General features: G+C 49.8%; 1 protein-coding gene across 1 annotated transcript; it reads right to left on the reverse strand.

The window, feature by feature from the left end:
• Positions 1–4,615: 4,615 nt before the first annotated feature.
• On the reverse strand, positions 4,616–5,680 carry NPBWR2 (neuropeptides B and W receptor 2). Its single transcript, XM_040609249.1, has one exon. The coding sequence runs from the start codon at positions 5,635–5,637 to the stop codon at positions 4,639–4,641; it is 999 nt and encodes a 332-aa protein (XP_040465183.1). The 5' UTR covers positions 5,638–5,680; the 3' UTR covers positions 4,616–4,638.
• Between the last annotated feature and the right edge of the window lie 14,724 nt (positions 5,681–20,404).

Raw genomic sequence — 20,404 nt, forward strand, 5'->3', positions numbered from 1 at the left:
TCCCAGGGATGATGAAGCAGAATCATAGAACGGTTTGGGCTGGAAGGGACCTTAAAGACCATCTAGTTGCAAACCCCCTGCCCTGAGCAGGGACCCCTCCCACCAGCCCAGGTTGCCCCAGGTCCCGTCCAGCCTGGCCCTGAACCCTGCCAGGGACGGGGCACCCCCAGCTGCTCTGGGCAGCCTGTGCCAGCGCCTCGCCGCCCTCACAGGGAAGAATTTCCTTCTTATATCTGATTTATATCTACCCTCTTCCAGTTTAAAGCCATTAGCCCTTGTGCTATCACTACATGCCCTTGTAAAAAGTCCTCTAGGGCTGCCTGTCCTTGCGGGCCCAGCCGGAGTGGGGACGGTGATGTCCCTCCTGGAGCAGAGGCAGGCAGGAGCCTGCGGTTCCCCGTGCTGCTGCAGTGGGCAGGAGCCAGCAGCAAGCCTTCTGCTCCTGCTGTAACCAGGGAGCTGCCAGCTCACCTGGCACCTTTGCACTCATTGAGACATCCCAGACTATCCTGGAAGGAAATTCCCTGGCTTTGTAGCTTAGCTGGCTTCTGCGCTCAATGCATGGCCAGCTGGGAAGGGGGTTAGGACAGGAGGGAGCGGTACAAGTCCCCGATTCAGCCTCCTGCGACCCTGCAGACCTGGGAAGGGATGCTTGGTTTAGAAGGGGATTTATTTGTTGAGTTGTTGGGGGATTTATTACTCCACTTCCAGCCTTCAATATGTGGCTGACGTGGGCTGGTGTGATCCACAGCAAGCCAGCCCCAGCAGCCTGATGAAATTCAAACGAATGAGCCGGTGTGCAGGTTTTCCCTGGGGTGAACTTGTGCAACGAGTGGGCAAGTGTCTCCTCAGAGGTGGTTTATGCTCCCCCAGAAACAGCCGCAGCAGCCTGGCCTCAGGTGCCGCTCTCAGAGGGTCTGACAGCCCGAGCCTGCCAGCTTCCCTGCGGCAGCAGGGTACCAGCCTGAGCAGTGCTGCAGGAGATGCTGAGCTGAAAGCAGAGAGTGCCCCTTAGTGCTGCCAGGCTGAAACACACGGCCCCGCCGGCCACTGCCGGCCCGCACACCGGCCAGCCCCATGCACCCATAGAGCCAGAACCCCCCCGAAGCACCGGCGGAGACCTCGGCCAGTGCAAGCCCCCTCCTCCTTGCAGCCTTACACCCCACAAGAGCAAAGAGGAGCCGATGCTCCCGTCTTAAGCATTCCAAATAGAGAAAAGCACAGATGCAGTAGGATGCTGTCATAAGAGGGGATGCTGAGGGATGGGGCTGTTCTCTGGGAGAGAAGGCTCAGGGGGATGTAAGCGGTGTCTGTAAATGCCTGATGGAGGGGGCAGAGAAGAGGGTGCAGACTCTTTTCAGTGGTGTCCAGTGGCAGCAAAGGGGGCACAAACTGAAATATGGGAGATTCCATTTAAACATAGGAAAAAAACTTTTTCAGTGAGAGTGGCAACGTACTGGAACAGGCTGCTCAGAGGTGCTGTGACACCTCCAGCCTTGGAGACATTCAAACACAAGTGGACATGGTCCTGGGAGGTCTGCTCTAGGTGGCTGGACTGGGTGGTCTCCGGAGGTGCCTCCAACCTCTGATTCTGTGACAATCGTGACATTTGATTCAAATGGGAAAATCTCCAACAGTAACTGTCAGGTCTGAAACTGGGTGACTTACACGCAAAAGATCCTTTCCATCTAATGAAATCTATTAAGTTTTCCACTTGTTAAAATATATTGCCCTTCCTGCAGACCTAACAGGAGTGAACAGCGGTGTTGCAGCTAACCAGTTTGTGTGTGAGGTGGCGTCATCTGAGCCAGTTTTCTGCACTCAGAGAGGTTTTTCCGCCTGGGGAGCCCATTGCCAGCAGGTGGCAATCATGGTAAAGCCACGGGTGCCCACCTGCCGGGCTGCCCCTGTTCCCAGGCACAGAGTGCCTGGCACTCTGCTCTCTGTTCCTGGAGCCTGGGCTGCTCCAAGGGATCATGCAGCACCTCTGCACTCCATCACCTGCTGTTGGCACCTGCCACCTTCCCTATCAAGGACCCACCAGGACCACAGCACCCAGCCTTCCTTCCAGAATTGACCACTCCTATGGCCCCCGGTCCTTGATCTACCAGCTCTTCCTCCTCTTCAAATTCTTCGGGTCATTTGGTACCTCTTGAGAGCCATCAGCGCCTTCTAAGTGGAGCTGATCTCTTCTCTAGGTGCCTCCCTCTTCCTCCTCTTGTGACTGAGTCTTGCTAAGCATCACCCCACTCACCTGCACACACCAACACACACACATGCTGTCAGGAGCAGGTTTTGAAAAATCTTCGTGTTTGCTAATAGTTGCAAGGTGCAGCTAATGAGAAATAGAGACCAACCATGCAACTCGGCCCAGGGAACCTCATGGGCACTAAGTCTGGGGGTTTAAGATCATGGGATTAAGGACCTGCTGCTGTGATCTGTTCTCTGGCTGAGGCTGGGGATTCAGCTGTCGGTCCTTACAGCAAATTGTTACAATTGGTATAAAAAAATGAAATTCCTGGAGGAGTTTCATCTGGAAGAATGTGTTCTCCTTCACTGTTCTTCCAAAGTTAACACCTTTGATAGGGAGAAGGCAACACAAGTGATCTTGTATTCACAAATCCCTCTCAGTTTTCTAAAAGGGAAAAATGAAATTGTCATCGTGATGTATTGAAGGTTGTTTGTTTTGCTGGCAGGGCTCCAAGGGCACTGAGAGGACTGAATTGCCCCAAGTGGCCTCACCTGGGGTCTCCCCCCACACCCTGAGCCCTGCAGTTTCCAGCCCTGCTCTGTTGGAGAGAGACCTGGCTCCAGGCCTCCCTCCTGGATGGACCTTGTGGCATGGTGCAGCCTTGTCCTCAGCCCCGGTTTCTGGGTCGATCTTGGAAGACCACTGTAAGTAGCTTGTCTCCTGGGGGGGCTTTGGCATGTGCAGTGTAGCTGGCGTCTAGTCCTGTTGCTAGCCTCATTTTCTTTTGTTTTGCCTGCTCTGTGCTTCCCTGGTGGAGTGTGGACAGGTAAGAGCTCAGCTTGGTGCCTGTGGCTCTGGGAAAAGCTGGAGAGAAAAATTTTAGCTGAGACAGCCTTCCTTAAACCAGTAATACGTGCACCCTACAGGGGTGTGGGAACAAGCTTTCCACAACCTCCCACCTAGTGCAGCCCTACAGGGCAGGCTGCTGCTGTGCTGGGCTGGGCATCCCCCTCCAGGGCAAGGGCCGGGAGCACCTGGGTTTTGTGGAGGTGAGTTAGCCTTTGGCATTGCTTTGACCAAAAATGTCTACTCACATGGAACAAGGTGCTTTGGCAGCTGATCTAGAGCTGGGATAACTGAGCTGTGGGATCCAGAGCCGGGATAACCGAGCTGTGGCACGCATGCAGGCTGCAGTGGGTTGCTAGTAAGTACCAAACACGGCCACGCCAGCCCTGCTCACCTCTGCAGGTGGGTGGTGGAGGTGAGACTTCTCCGTGGCTGTGAAGGCTGGGGGATGTGGTGTGCTCATCCCACTGCCTTTCAGTGAGGGAGGGGGGCCCTTGCTGGGATAGGGATGAGCTTTCAACGTGGTTTTGGTAGTTCTCAAAGCTTGCAGTGTGGTGTTTCTGATCTCCGTATTCTTCCTCACAAGTTCTGGTTCTGTTGAAGTGCTTTTACTGTTTACCTGTTAAAGAAGGAACTTTATCTGCAGTGGCTGCTGTAGCTTACAAAACACCTTAAATTTGTTACAAATCTACAATATTTTATTTTACAATAGGTAAGATGTAACATATATAGCAAAGAGATGGGGCAAGTAGCATAAGTCTTTTCTGGTGAAAGAAGGACCAGTCTTTTTTTCCCCATGAGGTTTATTTCATTAATCACTCTTAAATAAATATATATTTGACACAAAACAGGAACAATTGGTTAAAAATAATTTCTAACACAAATTCCCACAGCTGCCTTAATATTTGTATGGTGTGTTGTTTCACACCATTTCTGAGACTCACACATTGCTTTTGGTTTAAATTTAACTTGTGTCAACTGTTCAGGAGTTTGGGGTGGAGGTGGAAAATAGGCATCCTTCAAAATCAAAACCAAAGCCATAACACATATGCACATACATGGACATGAAAATGGTTCATTTTATCTTCCAAATGCTCATCTTGCATCCTCTGTCCATTTTATTGGCATTTCATTGAAAGTGCTCGTTAGATCTGCTCCGTGAAACAATCCTCCACACAACACAGCTATTAAGGACTGAGCATTAACAATCCTCCACGTAACACAGCTATTAAGAACTGAGCATTACATTAATCTGAAAACTGGTCTGCAGCTTGTCTGTGCTGTACAGCAGATGGCAATAAAGGACCACTGTGCAGTAGAAGTACACCTCTGAAAAGGAAGTTTTCTGTCCTTAACGCTTCAACGTGTGTAATCACAATATAGAAATGCAACTTTGAGAAGTTGGGAGGTGCACAGAGGGGAAAACACAGGAGTTGCAAGTAAGCAGGACAAACCATGTGAATGATAACAATATACAGACGCATATATTACATGTAAATGAAAGAAAGAACATTGTGCATTCATTAGCCGCCCCTTCAGTCTGCAAAGTTGCCCCTGCAAAGCCGTGGGAGGGAAGGGATCTGTGACCCTCAACCCACTGTTCAAGAAGTTCTGCATTCCAGCATCTTCCGGAAACTTTTCCGAAAGCTGTCATCCAGGAAGGCATACAAGAAAGGATTCAGGCATGAATTGGCATAGCTTAGGCTGGTGATGAAGTAGGATATACCAATGACCATGGAGGTCTGGGGCAAGTCAGTGGTCAAAGCCACGATGGTGGCCAAGTGGAAGGGGGTCCAACAGAAAAGACACACAGCTAGGACTATGAAGACCATAATAGTGACTTTCTTCTTGGCTTTGTCCAGGGCTTTAGCATTAGAATTCAAGTGCATGCTCCTCAGCTTGTAGAGCATCATGGTGTAGAGGATACAGATGGTGGATACTGGAATGGCAAAGCCGAGGATGAGGGTATAGATCCTGCTGGCTTTGAACCAAAACCTTTCAGGCTTGGGGAAATTGAGACCACAACTCTTGATCTCCAGGTCATCTATGTAGACATTGGCAAAGATGATGAAAGGGAGGACTATGATGGTGACTAGGATCCAGATGCACAAACTGACGATCCTGGCTGCTCGGTAGGTACGATGTGGCATCCTCTTGGACCTGACTGTAGCCAGTACTACCAGATACCTGTCTATGCTCATCACTGTTAGGAAATAAATGCTGGAGAAGATATTGTAGTGGTCTATGGACAAGATGACCTTGCAGAGGACTTCTCCAAAGGGCCAGTAGTGGAGGAGGTGTTCAGCAATATTAATGGGCAAGACAAGTGTGAACAAGTCATCAGCTATAGCAAGGTTTAGAATGAACATATTTGTTACAGTCTTCATCTTGGGGGCCTTGAGGATCACATAGATGACAGCAGTGTTGCCTGTGAGCCCAACAGCACAGATCACGGAGTAAATCACGGGGAGGACAACGTAGAAATCGGCTGCCTGCTCTTGGAAGGTTAAGTTGAACCTCAGGCTGCTGCCCAGGTAGCAGCTGTTGCCTGCATTGCTGCAGGTGCTGTTCGGATCATCCCAAAGAGAGCTGTTTCCCATGCCTGCTGGTCACAGACTACCCTGAGATGTCATTGAAAGCCTTGCTAGCCCAGAAGGGAGAGCCTTTTCTCCTGAGAAGCAGCTGCTATCTCATTTAGCAGTGGGTTATTTCCAAAGAGGGAGCTGTGAGGCAGCAGGAACAATCTAACTTACCTCCCCTGTCCCCCACCACTGGAGAAGTTACATTTTGAAGTGATCGGGGATGGGGGGGACTGAAAGACAGATAAAGTTCCATGAACAAAGCAAACAAGAGAATTATAACTCCCTATGTAAATCAAGAGGCTCTCCTTTCTGGAAGCATCCCGCTGAGCCTTGGCTTTTCTCTGCTGGGGAAGACAAGTGGCTTCAGTTTGACTGTCCGCAGCAGGAGTCCTGGGGCTGGTGGGAACAGGTTGGGCAGAGGATGCTTTGTGCCTGGGTGGCTGTTCGCAGCCCTCAGAGGACTTGAGGGATGGCTGCTGCCTCACTCGCACAGCGCTGGCTTTCCCGTGCTCGAGCAGAAGCGTTGCAGTGTTTAATTAGTGCCTGCCTTTGTGTCAGAGTTCAGGCTCTTTTCATTGAGTGAGATTTCACAAACAATGAAGGAGTTTCCGACAGGGCTATTCCCCACTCCCAGGGTTCCCTAGCAAAAGAAGGAGGGGAGGGGGGGAAATAGAGTTCAAGGAGTATTTCCAAAGCTAAGGGTTAAAGGGGCTTAACCCCCAATTAAAGTCACCCTTTAAGCAAGGGTAGGTTATCAACTTAGTCAATACAAAAACCATCCCCCTTGCAAACGACTGTGTCAGCACACAGAACTTGGCAGGGATGGCCAAACCTGCAAATCTCAAAAGTTCAGGGTTATTCAGGGAGACAGGGGGGAGGAGTACCCTGCAAACAAATCCACTTTAGAGTCAACGCCAGAGATAGCCCATCTGTTTACATCTGTAGCAGTCGCCACATCCATCACTTCACTATCACCTGATCCGTACTTGCAGGAATTCCTCTGCGGGGCAGCGAACAGCCCACCACCCCCTGTGAAGATCAAAGATTTGGCACCTGGTTCCCCAAGCTCGGCACAGAGAAGCTCGCTTGGCTTGCGCTTTGCTGTCACGCAGCTGCGGAGCGAGCAGGACCGCCGGCACTGGGCTGGCTGGAGGGCTGCAGCATCCCTTACCTGGTGAGCGGCTCCGCTGCCTCCGCCAGCACCTGCTGCTCCGCACTGCTGAGCCTCTTCTCTCTAATCCGAGTTGGAGGAGGGTCTCTGGGATGCTGACGTTACCCAGCTCTGCAAACATATCAACATGGTGGCTCTGTGTGCGCCTCGCGGGGCTGAGCAATTAGCACTTGTTCACACCAGGGAAGGGGGGGACAAAGTTTTCTTTCCGCAGGGCTATAGAAATAGCAAAGAAGGTAGGTGCTGGCGAGCAGCTGGTGCTCCAGGGCTGCTCTGCTCAGGAATGAGGGAGACGTGGAGGGGCACAGGCAGCACCCAGGGCTGGCAAGCTGTGCCTGGCTGCATGAGGGATGCGTGAAACAGTGGGAACGGGGGGGTTAAACTGCTTCAATAGAGAACACTGGCTGGTTTTAACAAAGGAAGATGCGCAAATGGGGGGGGAGGGGGGAGTGGGAGGAGGGAACAAAACATTACAGTGCTCCAAACGAACAAATAAACAGACTTACCTTGCCAGATCTGGGCTGGTTTCAGCTGTTCTGGGGGAGCTCAGCTGGTTTTCCCCAGCTGGGTCTCTGGTCCAGCTTTGGAAATGCAGCTACATCCTTCAGATGTGCATCACAAGATGCAGGAGTCCTGTGAAGCCTGACAGAGAGGCACCCCAGGTTACAGAGCAAACCTGGCAGCAATGTCAGATCGCTTTACCTTCATGTTCCCATAAAAAGAGGAAAAAGGAAATCAAGGGTCTCTTCGTTTTTCCTTTAGTCTTTTAGATGTATCGCTCACCTGCAGGTTGCCTGACCTTTGTGTCAAGACCAGGCAAGGGGAGATGGGGGCACCCGTCAGCGCTGTGCCTGCCAGGGTGCAGTGTCAGTTAACCCAGCGGGTCAGCTCACGGTGTGAGCAGTGTCGCTGAGAGCTGTTTGATTTAGCTCTTCTGTAGGCGTCTACCCCTTTCTGGCAAGATTACTGTGCACCGGTGACTGGGTGGGAATAAAACAGTTTGTTGCGCTCAGTTGTAACTCCTTAAGGCCATGGGTATAACTGACTTCTCAGCAGACGGTAATTATTTTAAGCCCAGTGTACAACTCTTCCAGGTATTTTCTGTATCCCACCCAAAATCTGACCAACCATTAGGCCTAAGCAAAATTAAGCAGAAATTAAAGATTGCCCAAGAAGATGCATAGGAATGATGTGGATGATATTTCTTTAGATGAAAGACCCGCCGGAGCCCTCCTCTCGCCTGTTTTGGGAAAGCTGGCACAGTTTGTAAGCAGTTGTAAGGGAGTCAAGGTTTTGATAGGTCTGTAGGGGGGAAGGCAGTTTTCCAGGAATTGCTGTTGTCTTTGTCAAAGAGAAGAAACTTCTGGAAGATACAGGATTTCAGGAGAATGTGATATTAAATGCGCTGATCTGTAACTATTCCGCAGGGCAAAAGGATGTAGAAGTATTTTGCACTGAAAATCCTCCCATGGTGGCTTTCTGTTTTTCAGCTTAAAGCTGAAACAATCTCTGGGCTCTTTGGGAGAGCTTGGAAGCTGTCCTCTCGCTCCCCAAACGAGGTTATCTTGGAGCTGGTTGCCTTGGCTGGCAGCTGAGCACCCGGGTGCTGTGTGTTCAGGGAGGTGCTGGAAGGGGCTGGGGCTGCAGGGCTGGCTGCGCTGCTGCGGGTCACGCGTGGCACCCCGCAGCGCTGGGGCTGCGTCCCTCCCTGCCTGCCTGTGCTGCCTTGCTCCTCATTATCTGTAGTGAGCACGGCCTCCTGCGTGCCATGCTTAGGATGTGTTTGATTAAAACAACCTTGTCAGAGATGAGCTGGAGACCAGGAATTTAATTTTGCCTGGTGTGAGTAGAGGGGCTTTTGTTTCTCTTACATCCCCCAGACAAATTAACAGCACCTGCCTTGTGCTCCTCGCCTAGTTCCTCTAACAGATTTGCAGTAAAACTCACCTGCTTTGGGAAGAACAGTTGCAAACAGATCTAAACTTGTGCATGAAATTGCTTTGCAGCAGGAGCACTTCCGTCAACAAAGAGAAAATCTCTCCCTTGTGTTGGCTCTGGATGGGACTGGAGCCAGTGGCTGAGCACCAAAGATGCTCCTTGTGTGTATTGGCATGATGTGAAAAGGGGAGTGCCCGGAGGCAAGGTGGAGAGGATGTTTTATTAATTTTGTTTTCTGTGGCTGGGTGTCCCTCGCACTTGATTATAAATGTTATGGTGGCACGAAGCCCTGAAAATCAAGGGCTTGTTTGAAGTTGCTGATCCAAAGGACGTGAGCTGTGTTTTCCCTCTGAGCCCCTTGGACCTACCCTTGTGTGAGCAGCTCCATCGCCAGCGCTGTGCAAGAGGGATGAACTTCTACTCCTGGCAAATCCATGCCGTGGAGATGGACTTTGCCTCTTGAAACTCACGTTCACACTATGCAGCTCGAGTCAGCTGTGCAAACAGAAAGAAGAGGCAGTATATTGGGGAGGGGAAAATCCTTTGCAATGCCAAATCAATGGTGCTTTACTGCCTTCATAAAGCCGACCTGCTGCTGACGCCAGAAAAAGGCCATCCATCGTTTTGGTGTTAGAGAGAGCTGTGCTGCTGGCAGTGCCAGGGGGCATCGGGGGTGCCTGGCACTGGCGGGGCTGAGCCCCAACAGCAGCTCAGACCTCGCTGGGGACAGGCAGGGCAGAAGCTGACTTTGAGCTGCCTTTGGAGAGCTCTGCAAAATGTCTGCTTGAATGCGGGGATCATTTTCCCACCAACAATGATGCTGCCTGAGCCCTCTGAGATGCTTCAGTCCTCTGGTGAGGGCATGTTGTCTAAGGCAGAAAGCTGCTGCCTCTAACCAGGTGTCAGTCCTTCCAGTGAGGACCTCACCAGGTCTTTAGGAGTGAAGCCCACCTCACCTCCCTTGGTAATCCCAAGGGGCAATGAAAGAGGAGGAGTTATTTTGGATCAGCCCCTGAGATAGCCACCAGAGAAGTCCTGTGACTGGGTCCAGTTTGATAAAACTGCTTTGCTTCACTGCTTCCTTGCCCCTGCCTCCCCCAGGGATTAGCAGAGGAGATAACCCTGTTTTGTTGGGCTCCTGCTGCTGTCAAAGAGTCAAGTTCATCTCAAGGACACAGATACACAGTCAATACTCTTTGCTCACCAAAACAAAATGTTCTTGGCTGATTGTCTTGCAGTTGCTGGTTATTAGGGTGATTTATTTGTATGAGGTGTTCAGGCTTTTCAAAAGGTGGCACAGCACTGCAGGTTAATATCCAGAGCTGATTGTGTCGAACGGTCTGTAAGCGATAGCTTCTGGTGAGTAAAGCCAGTGTACGTGGTCGGGTTATTTATTGTAGGATAACATTCACCATTCCACAACCTCTGAGTTGGGGCTACATCCCCCCGAGCTGCTGCTCTGGTCCCAGCCTGAGGATGTGCGGAGGTTGGCCACTGCATCCCCCAGGAAAAACCTGCTCTGCCTCTGCGTGGTGCTGGCTCAGTAAAGGAGCAGTTGGTGGGTGTTGGGTGAGCTGGAGAGGAGAAACCTGAGCTTATTACCCCTGTGCTGGGCCCTTCCCCCTTTGCCACAAGCTGGGACATGTCCTCCTTCCTAACCCTTCCCAGCTGCGGTGGGCCAGTTTGGCTTAGGCAGATGATGGTGCTCACCTTGTGGGACACTCCTGGGAACCAGGCAAGTAGGAGCTGATTTTTCTGGGGGGTGAGGGTAGAGCAGATGTCTCCATCAGTGAACTGGCGAATTGTGGGTGAAGAAAGTGCATTTGAACGGTAATACCAATTGCAATGGACCCAGCAGCCAGTGACGCATCCAGCTTGCCACAAGCTGCAGTGAAAGCAAAGTGGTACTGGACATGCTTTAAAGAAAATCAGAGTATTATAAACAGCCTGGTTTTGTCAGGCAAGGGATGTATCAATAACTGCCCTATCAGCACCTCTGCAGGGGAGCAATCCAGACAAATGCCATGCCAGTAAATTCCTCAGACCAGAGGTGATGAGGATAAAGCTGGAGCACCTGGAGGTGATGGGTGCATGGCTGGAGCTGTTTGCTCCCTTCCTGCAAGCCAGGAAGGAGGCTGTGAAGATCCTGCAATAGGTCAGCCCTCACTCCCAGCAGCTTTTGGAGACCCTGGCTCTTCTGGAGGACATCCCCAGCTCCATGGTGTTGGCACAGCCCTGGCCTGGTCATGTTCCTAGAGGTGTAACCCACCCATGGAGGGTGAATGGCATTGCAAGAAGCTGCCTGGCTCCCAGCAAGGATCTTGTGCTATCAGAGTGCCTCTGCTGTGCTGGTAGTGGCATGTTAATTAATAGAGCTCTGGCAGTGTACCCATGGCCATATGAGCAAGGACACAGTGCCAGTCTTGCTGCAATTTATATGTACCTATGAGAATTTAGAGAGTGCAGGCAAAAAAAAACCACTATGCAACTTCTTTGAACGCCTTCATTCTCCCCTCTGTTGCTGTTGGTCTGCTTTGAACAGCCTTGTTCCATACAGATATTATAGATTTTTGAGTCCAGGATGTTTTTATTCTCCAGCATTTTGTCCTGCTCTTCCCCAGGGCTGGAAGTGAGCCTGTGCTTAGGTTTGTTTTCTGCCCTGAGCCAGCCCAGAGCCCCTTGGGAGGGAGAGGTTTCTGGAAGGGGACTGTCACCCGTTTCAGTGCCGCTCACCTCCTTTGTGGGGGGTGTGGGGCTCGGGGCAGCAGCTGGAGGTGCTGGGAGCAGCCTGGGGCTCCCCTTGTGTCGGTGCTGCCACAAGCAGTGGGCAAAGGCTGCCCCACAGCCTGTCCTCTGAGGGCTCCGACTGCTGCAGGATGCTGCTGCCTCCTCCTCCTTAACTCCATCTGGGAGCAGGGGAAACTAATCTGGATCGATCTATGGATTGATTTGTTTTTTGGGCTTGGAGCTTTCGCTATGCGCTGTGCCCCGTCTCATCCCTATCCATCAGCCCAGGTGAGTCACAGCTTTCGGGTAATCTGCCTGCGGGACCTGTGCCTGTGAGGAACAAACATTGTGTGTGACAGTACCTTGTGCTGCAGTACTCTAGGGCACAGTCAATTGTTTGCTTTTGCAGCTGTCTTGGAATGCTGTTAACTCTTGAGACTATCAATGACCATTGCATTGTTAATAGGATTCTGTTTTCCCGCTGGTTGCCTTCAGTAGGTGTGTGTGGCACCTCTGCAAGGGAGTTCTCCAGCACAGTTGTTAGCTCCGCAATCTGGCAAGCAAGACATGAAGAAGAATCCTAGTTGAAAAGGATCAGAGTAAAAGAGAAAAGGATGTTCCTTGCTCTAATTGGGTGGAAAAGAAATGGGCATGAGCCAGCAGGTCAGAGATCTGCTCCTTTCCTGCTCCCCATCCACACAGTGCTTCCCGGTGCTGTGCTGCTGGCAGATAGGGCTGGGCAGGACACACCTGCTGCCCAGTGCTGCAACCCACTGGCATCCCGTGCGGGACCTATACGTTATTGAGTTGCCATTAATCTGGTTATTATACAGCTGCCAAGAGCCCTTGGTATCTGTGCCACTTCCAGGTGACACACGTTGTCACTTGGACTTTTTTAAGGGCATCTGAACTGTTGCTTCTGAGAAGTCACCCCTTCTTGTCCTTGCTTGGCCTGCCTTGAAAGCTGCAAGGCTTGGCAAACAAGGGCGTTGTGATAGGGTTGGGGCGCATCCTCTGAAAACCAGTGCGGAGCCCTTCAGGGATGCTTGCTGGGGAGCAGGCTCTGTGCAATATATTCCAATATCTCTAAGCAACAGCTAAACGTGTCACCTCGTCTGCTTAAGTAGCAGAGCTCCTCTGGCCTAAAAGCCTAATCATCGGAGGGTTATGGAGTGCAAATTGCTGCTGAATGAATTTGCTGCTTTGTTCACTCCAGTTTCCCCTCCTTCCTCTGTTATGACAGTGAAATGACTCATCTTCACCTTAATATCATGTTTTCAAAAAATGTTTTAATATTTTCTACAATGTTCATTGTTTAAAAAAAACACAGGAAATCTGTCTTCTGGCACATTTTCCAGTGCCAATACACAGAGCTTGCGCCTTTCTCCGTACATTCTTCTGGCCAACAAACATAGCAGAGTACAAGGTTTACAATACCATTGGCCATTTTAAGGAGAAAAGGGAAAAGCAGGAGACTTCAGCAAAGTGAAACTTGGCTCTGTGGCTTTGGACTGCAATCACTTATTACAGCTCACTTTTGTAATTAAAACCAGCCTGACCTACTTAAATAAGCCATCACAATTCTTGTGGCCAAATACCTGCTAATGAAAACTCAGTTTTTAAAAGCATGATCCTTGTTGGATGCGTCAGTGTGATGGAGAAGATGCAAGCTGGATAATTGAGGTGAACTCGGTAGGAAATGGTGTGCTGTGAAACCCCAAGGAAAAAATCAAAGGCAAAAGGAAGGGAAGGCATTGCTGCAGTGAGGTCCATGGCTGGTGCTGCCTGCTCATCTGCACCCCGTGGTCAGGGGTGTAGCAGGTTCAGTGTGTGCACCAAAATAACCAAAAGAGCAGCAACAGTCAGCAGGACCTGGCTCTTCTCTCTTTACATTGTAATTTGGACCCCAAAGCAAAGCCCCAAAACTTAATTCCCTGGGGAACAGAAGCTGCCAGGTTGCTGACCGGGGTTTTCACAGCGTGCCGGGGGAAAAGAGGTCCCCGTCAGAAATCCTATTGATGCAAATTTAATTATAGACAGCCACGCCATAGAGAAAATGTTTCAGATGCTTGTGGAGGAGCAGCAGAAAAAGGAAAAGAAATAAATGCATACCTCCTGCATCTTCCACTAGGAATGATTTCTGAAGCACAAAACGCCGTGCAGGGCCTCCTGCCACGTAATTTCAGACAAGAGCTGACCGAGTGGGGAAGGTGTTTTGTGTTGCAGGGCTGAGTTATGACCAGGTAAGCCTTTCCACTTCTCATGCCACCGATCCTCGGTAATATCAGTGTCATTTTATCAATAAGGAGCACACTCACACTCTGTGAGACCTCTTGATCTCTACCTGCTTCTTGATGCCACTTGAAGGCAGAGGAAAATGATTTCCTTGTAAATGGCCCATTTCCACTGAGTTCTGCAAACTCTCACTGAGGCTGCTTGCCACAAAGTTGATTTTTATTTTTTATTTTATTTTTCGGTAACAAGAGTTGCTTTCTTCTTGTCAATGATAAGTGATGGATTTCCCCGCCTTGGATGTCAGGAGGTACAGGAGCACGTGCTGTGCAGAAACACTCCCCAACCGCATCAATAACCTTTTTGTGTTGCTTTGTGAGTGCTGGATAACTGCAGCGTAGCTGCGTGTCTCTGCAGGTTACGTGGCAATGAATTATGTATCTCCAATACATCCCAATTTGCAGGGAAGGTGTGATGAACTCCTTGCTCTGCAACCAGACGCTGGCAGTGCCCATCCTCTGGCATGTTTATGGGCTCAGCAGAATAACACCATGCTCAGCAGCCAGATTGCGCAGGAACAGAAGTGGTTTTTATTTTTGAGACTTTGAATCTCCCTGTTATTTGGCCAGGATTTAAGGTGAGAAGAGTTTTTGGGCTTGTAGTAGCATCTCCCCTGTTTTCCTCGGGCAGCCGTGCAGCACTCCTGCGTGGCTTGCTCCTCTCTGTGTGGGGCAGCCAGGACACTTCTACAGCCTGCAAGGGGCAGGGGATTTTTTGAGCTGGAAAGAAAAACATTGAAGAGAGAGTCAGAGTATGATACCGTTACCCCCTGGCCAGTGTTCCCACCACTCCTCTCAGTTTTTCCCTCCCTTGCCGCACTAGGGCACCTGGATAATGGAGGTTGTGTAGTTTCGTTGTCTGTATTGAAATCGGTAGAACAGTTTATGGACTTGTTTCCAGTGTGAAAACAAGCTCTATTTTGCCCATTGTATAAGGGAAAAGTGGTATTGGGCAGACAGTGGTTAGAAAAAGAGGGTGATCAGCGTATCTTTTCACGTGGCTGCAATTGCGGTGTGTGTGATGTATCGTTAACATAAAAGCAACAAAAGTGACCCAAATAGTGAGCGAGCATCAATTGAGCTGGTGTCATTGTCAGTAATGGAGCATCTCTGATCGCCACCGCGCCTGCTCCTTCGCCTGCCAAGAGGCGCTTGCGTTTTGGTTGATTGTGCTGGTCACTTATGTTTCAATAGCACAGCCGGTTCTTCCAAAATGGGTCGGCTTTTTTAATTCCCTTGGGCATTCAAATGAGTCCAGGGGATGTGGGGATGGGCTGGTAAGTGGGTTTGTGTTGTCTTGGCTGTTGGGTGTTTTGTTATTTCCCAGCACCCCCACCCGTGATGGGGCTGTTTGCTCGTCTCCGAAGCAATGCCAGGTGTGCTGCCTTTGTACAAGGTGGGATAGCCACAGGGAAAAATGGGCTGGAAATTCCCTGTTCTGGGCAAACGTCGTCACTGCGAGTTTCTTCTGGGACTTGTTTGTGAGCAAAGATGGAGCCTGAGTGGGGATCTGCTCTCGGGGAGGTGCGGGGGCATCACTTACACTCACATGATGCTCTCGTGCACCTCCAGAGGGTCATCACCTCACAGAAATGTGTCCCTGCAGGAACCCCCTGGCAGGGGCAGATCTGCCATCGCAGCCACGTGGCTTGGAAAAAACATGGAGGCAAATTTTCCCTTTCATCTCCCTTTCTCACCAGGAAAGCCAGGAAGCCTGCCTGCTGTATTTCATGAGGAGGAAATCAGTTGCTGAGGGATTTCCACTGAGAGATTTGTGCTTTATGAAATTCATGCCGGGGGGCAGAGAGGCAGGCTGGGGAGCTGGAAACGATAGCTCCATCTTCCTCCCCTCTGCTGCTTTAATTGTTTGTAATGACTTAATAAGCAGCTTTAAACAGGGAAGCTGATCCTTCCCTGCAGCAAATGCAGGCATGCAGCATTTTATTAGTTTTTTCAGGGCTTCTATTTGGAGTTTCTTTGCTGTATTTTCTTCTTCATGAGCTTGATCCAAAGCCTGGGGAGATCAGTAGGAAAACTGTCAACTTTGTGGTGTCAAGTCTCTGCATGTTGAGCCAGCACCAAATCCATACAATGATCTGGGAAGAAAATAATGTGGAGAAATGTCATAATTTAAGCAATGAAATGCTCTTGGCACCCTGTGTATACAAACGTGTGCCAGGGAAAGGAGAAGCAAATTAGGTGCAAACGCCCCAATATTTGCAGAAGAACGAATGGAAGTACCTTGCTGTTTAGGCTGGAAACAAAGAGAAACTTCGTGCCCATCAGAAGGGTGCTGACATGGAGCCGCTGCCCAGTGACATCAGGCAGATGGAGGCGTGAAATCCCAACTGAAGCCTTTTAAGGTGGAGCTTTTTGGGTGTGGGGGGCTGTAGACGCAGATCTCCTGAGTCCCACGGCTGATGCAGGCATCTTCCCAGGGGACCATCCCTGCACCATGGCCAGGGAGCCGCTGCCCAGCCGGCGGCAGGTCTGGCCCCACAGGGATGGTTTGGTTTGTGGGGAAGGACCCCAGCCTCTCTGACTTGCTGAGATTTGAAAGGCGCTGGGGTCAAACTGATGCGTTTCTTCTCTGAGGGGGGGAGTCTTGAGTTCCCACTGGTTTTGCTTGAACACAGTGCTATTTCTCCAGCCTGCTCCCCCAAACACCCCAGCAGACCTGCTGTGCCTCCACTCTGCTCTCCCACAGCTCTGATTGTCAGACTTTTCCCCCTTGAACTACAAGAACTGAAAATTGGATGTTTTTTGCTCTCTCCCGGTATCATGCAGCTCAGGGGGAAAGAAACTTCTTCCTCCCTTCATATTTTTCTGCAACAAAGCATTTTGCTCCTCTGAAGAAGCAGGAAGAAACACTTTTTTTTTAAAGGCTAATGGAGCCAAACTGAATTCCCTTATTTGGAACAAAATAACAAAGTTATTTATGCTAAAAAAAGCCTCCAAAGATTTGAAGAAATTATTTGAGAAAATATTTCTCTTGGTAACTGATTGTAAGTGAATATGGAATGAAACTCTTTGCCTCGAACCACTCCAAGCAGTAGTTTTTTTCCAAACAGCAGATGTAATTATAGTTTTTGATTAAAAAAAATTAAAAAAAAAGATGCAGTGGACCAAATGAGCTCCAAGCTGATCTTCACTTGCTGTCAACGACCGAATTATAGCATGTGGTTACTACCAGCTCTACTGGACAAAATGTTGCCTTTGGGTTATTGGGGGTTTTGTCAGAAATCTTTGTAGCATGAATAGTTCATGTACTCCTCTATCTATTGGCTTCAGACATTCCTGCTGTCCATCATACCTTTCTGTTGTAAGGCAGCTCACCGAATAATCTTGTCCTTTAATTCAGTTGAGCAACTTTTTTTGCTTCCAGCCCCAGTTTTCAGCTAGCCAGCCATTTTCTTATCTCGTGATTGTAGTCCTGAGTGTATTCAGTGATGGCCACACAAGTGAAGGGAAGGAGTTGGCAGGTGATAATTTATGGAACTTCCTACAATGGCTGGGAAACCCAGACTTCAATTTCCACCTCCGTAACAATGCCTGTTGTCTTTGTTTCTTCTCCTGCCTGCTTGTTATGCCTCTGTGCTTGTGGTCCTTGTGGCTGGTCTGAATGTAGTGCTTGGAGATGCAATTATATGGCTCCTAATTATTTTCACATGGAAGAATCTTGTATGTAAAATCAAACAAATTGAACCTTCCAAGTATTTTGAAGTCACTTTTAAAACTTACAATGTTTGGGATTGCCCAGTTTTAACTGGGCAAGTTTTCATTCCTGCCTCATGCCCTTATTGTCATTTATTTAAACAAACAAAAACTACCGTGCCCAGCAGATCCTTCCCTGGCACAGAATGATGGAGGCTGAGGCATTGCCCATCGTCCTTGTGGCTATAAGCCTTTGCCCTCTGATTTGTTCTTGGTAACGGAGTTGCAGGCCTCAGCAATGAGTGGATGCTCTTTTCTGAGTGGGTGTTTACCACTTTGGGTCACCCTGCAGCCATGGGCTGGAAGAAAAGCATGATGCAAAGTAACTCAGTAATTGTTCCTTGTACCATAGGACCAACGGTTGAGCTGTGTTCTTTGGGGTTTTTTTTCCTTCTCCAAATCTGTTTTCTAGCCCAACAGACACGGATGGAGGGCAGAGGAAGGAGCAGGCATATTAAAGAAGGGTATCCAGGTGGGACTAATATCTATGGCAAGATTGCCTGCACTTTGGCTCTGCCAGTGTGTGAGCTATTGGAGTGGATGGAATTTACGTAAATGACTTATCGCTTCTTTTGATGCTTCTTTTTAAGTTTTCAAGCCCCTGTTGTGTGTGTTATATCCTGTTTGTTGGTGAGATAAGGGATCAAGGAGATATCAGCATGTCCTGAGGATCAAACAAACCTGCTTCTATGCTAAGTCTTTGATTTGCTGGAAGGGAGCTCTCCATGCATGAAAATCATCTAGAAAAGAGAGAATTTGGTGGCACAGGAAGGAGACAAAAAGATTGGAAAAGCGATTCCTGGCCTGGTTTAAATGGCATGGTGCCTGCTTGGCTGCCGGCTCCCCAGCAGCCTGCCGAGATGCCCTGGCATCAGCTGTCCTGCTGGGCCATGCCTGTTCGCTGGGCTGTAAACGTGCTGTGGCTGGATGTGATTGACAGTGAGTGCAGCTGGATCCTTGTTGTCCCCATCCCACTCGGGACAGGCTTATTAATCACTCCTTTCTTTCCCCGGCGGGTCCCCATCATCCTTGGAGGCAGGGCTGAATCTGAGGGAAAACTAGAGGATTGAATTGCTCCTTTCATGGAGAGAAAAGGAAGGATTTGCAATTTGCTGAGCTCCTGTTTGCAGGAGGAGAGGGATGCTGGCTGTTCCTGCCGTGGTCCCCCCTTGCTGCAGGAGCTGTGCCCAGGGGCACGGCTACCTTCTCCCTCAGAGCCCAGCACCTGGGTCAGGCTGGTAAGTGACACCATTGGCTCCACTTCAGGATGAAATTATGGCACTTTGACATCCAGGCAGCTTTGGCACGGGGACCTGGCAGCGATTACTGCCTGGCCAGCTTCAGAGCAAAGAGGTTACCTGATTTAGCTGAAGTTTCTTTCATTGTGAACTGAGTAAAATCGCCTCATGTTTGCTCGGCACTAAAAATCCATCAGAAGCCGATCGCTGAGCCCTGCTGCAGCTGCCGAGTAATGGGGTAACCCCCTGCAGTGGCACCATGGAATGGGGCACTGGGATAGAATTGTTAAGTAACGACATTTCCAACCATTTGCAGGCTCTGATGTTGGCTTGATGCTGTCAAAGGGGTTGATTTTAGTGATTTTAGAGGCCTTCTTTTGAAGGGTGGTGAAATGCACCTAAAGCAGCAATTGCTTCTCTGGTCTGGGCAAGTGCCTCCCCCTCCCGTGATGCTCAGCACTGAAATCCTGTAAGGACCAAGCAAACCTGGGCCTCTGGGAGGACTCGGTAGTGTCAGGTTTGGGAGATATTTGAGGCAGGACATGGAAGCAGCAGCAGATGATGGTGTTACGCTTCATCCTTGTGTTCTCTTGCATGCTGATGCTGCCTGGAGGAAGCAGGGATTCTGTAAAACACCTTCTGTATCTCCTCGGTAGGGGAAACAAGTGGCAAAGCCCTTAATTTCTTGGAGCTTCAGGCATGTTTGGTGGCTGTGCTGCACCCCAGGGCCCAGGCTCTGCTGCTTTTTGCACTGGCTTGTGCTTCCAAGCTGTCCTCTGGATTTATTCTGTTTGCAAACTGTCTTTCCTACCAGCCTTCACTTCGCTTTAAAAATTCAGCACCCCGTTGGCAGCTGAATGGGCCCCAGAACTGGGGATAAGGTTCTGAGATGCAATTTGCACTCCAGACTCGTTGAAGTGGGGAAATGCAGTGTTCCTCCTGTGCCCAGAGCTGCTAATCTTGTTCTGAACATTGAAAAGCTCTCCAGCTTCTCTCATTGTGCCTAAATGTGATTATTGCTTTGACTTCACACCTTTCATACAGGCTTTTCCTCCCTCCTTGGCTGGAAGCGTCAGCCCTGAGAAGAGAAATTTTGCTGAGGCTTGGATGTGCACACATTGCCCATCCTTGTTTCTAATGCTGCTTTTAATTATCTTGGGAATCTGAACATGGGGGGAGCTGATGGTGACGTCGGGGGCTGGGGGGGAAGGCACAGAGGTGAAAGCGTGAATGCAGCACCTGGGTTGCTGAGTGTGAGCCACTGTGGGGATTTGCTTTTCTCCGTGAATTGGTGACTCCTGTGCCGTCTCCTCCTGAAATTCCTACGTAAATGGCAATGGGATGTGAGTGCGTTACCGTTACCGCAGGTGGTGAATTGAGCCCAATGAACAGCACAGCCTGTCCCTGCCCTGTGTCTGAAGGTGACCAGGGGCAGATGTTCCCAGCCTGGTGTAAGGATGAAATCCTGCATGCACGGAGGAGCATCTCCTGAGCCTGTGTGTTTAAAGACTTACCACCTTCTTGCCCTTGCCCGTGTACCTCTAATGCATCCTTCCTTTTGGAAAGTAGTTGAAATACCTAAAAGTTAAATGGGTAAAAATACCTGGGCTGTTTTCAGCTCATCCTGGGAACTATTCCAGAGCAAGTCTGGCTCTTTTTCTGCAGATGAAGAGTTACTTGACCTTTTTGGCATAACTTTTTCTTCT

Source organism: Falco naumanni, chromosome 10 (genome assembly GCF_017639655.2).
Source record: "Falco naumanni isolate bFalNau1 chromosome 10, bFalNau1.pat, whole genome shotgun sequence".
Lineage (NCBI taxonomy): Eukaryota > Metazoa > Chordata > Aves > Falconiformes > Falconidae > Falco > Falco naumanni.

Bases quoted from the DNA above. Each gene is read 5' to 3' on its own strand.
- NPBWR2 (XM_040609249.1), bottom strand. From the start codon at position 5,637: ATGGGAAACAGCTCTCTTTGGGATGATCCGAACAGCACCTGCAGCAAT.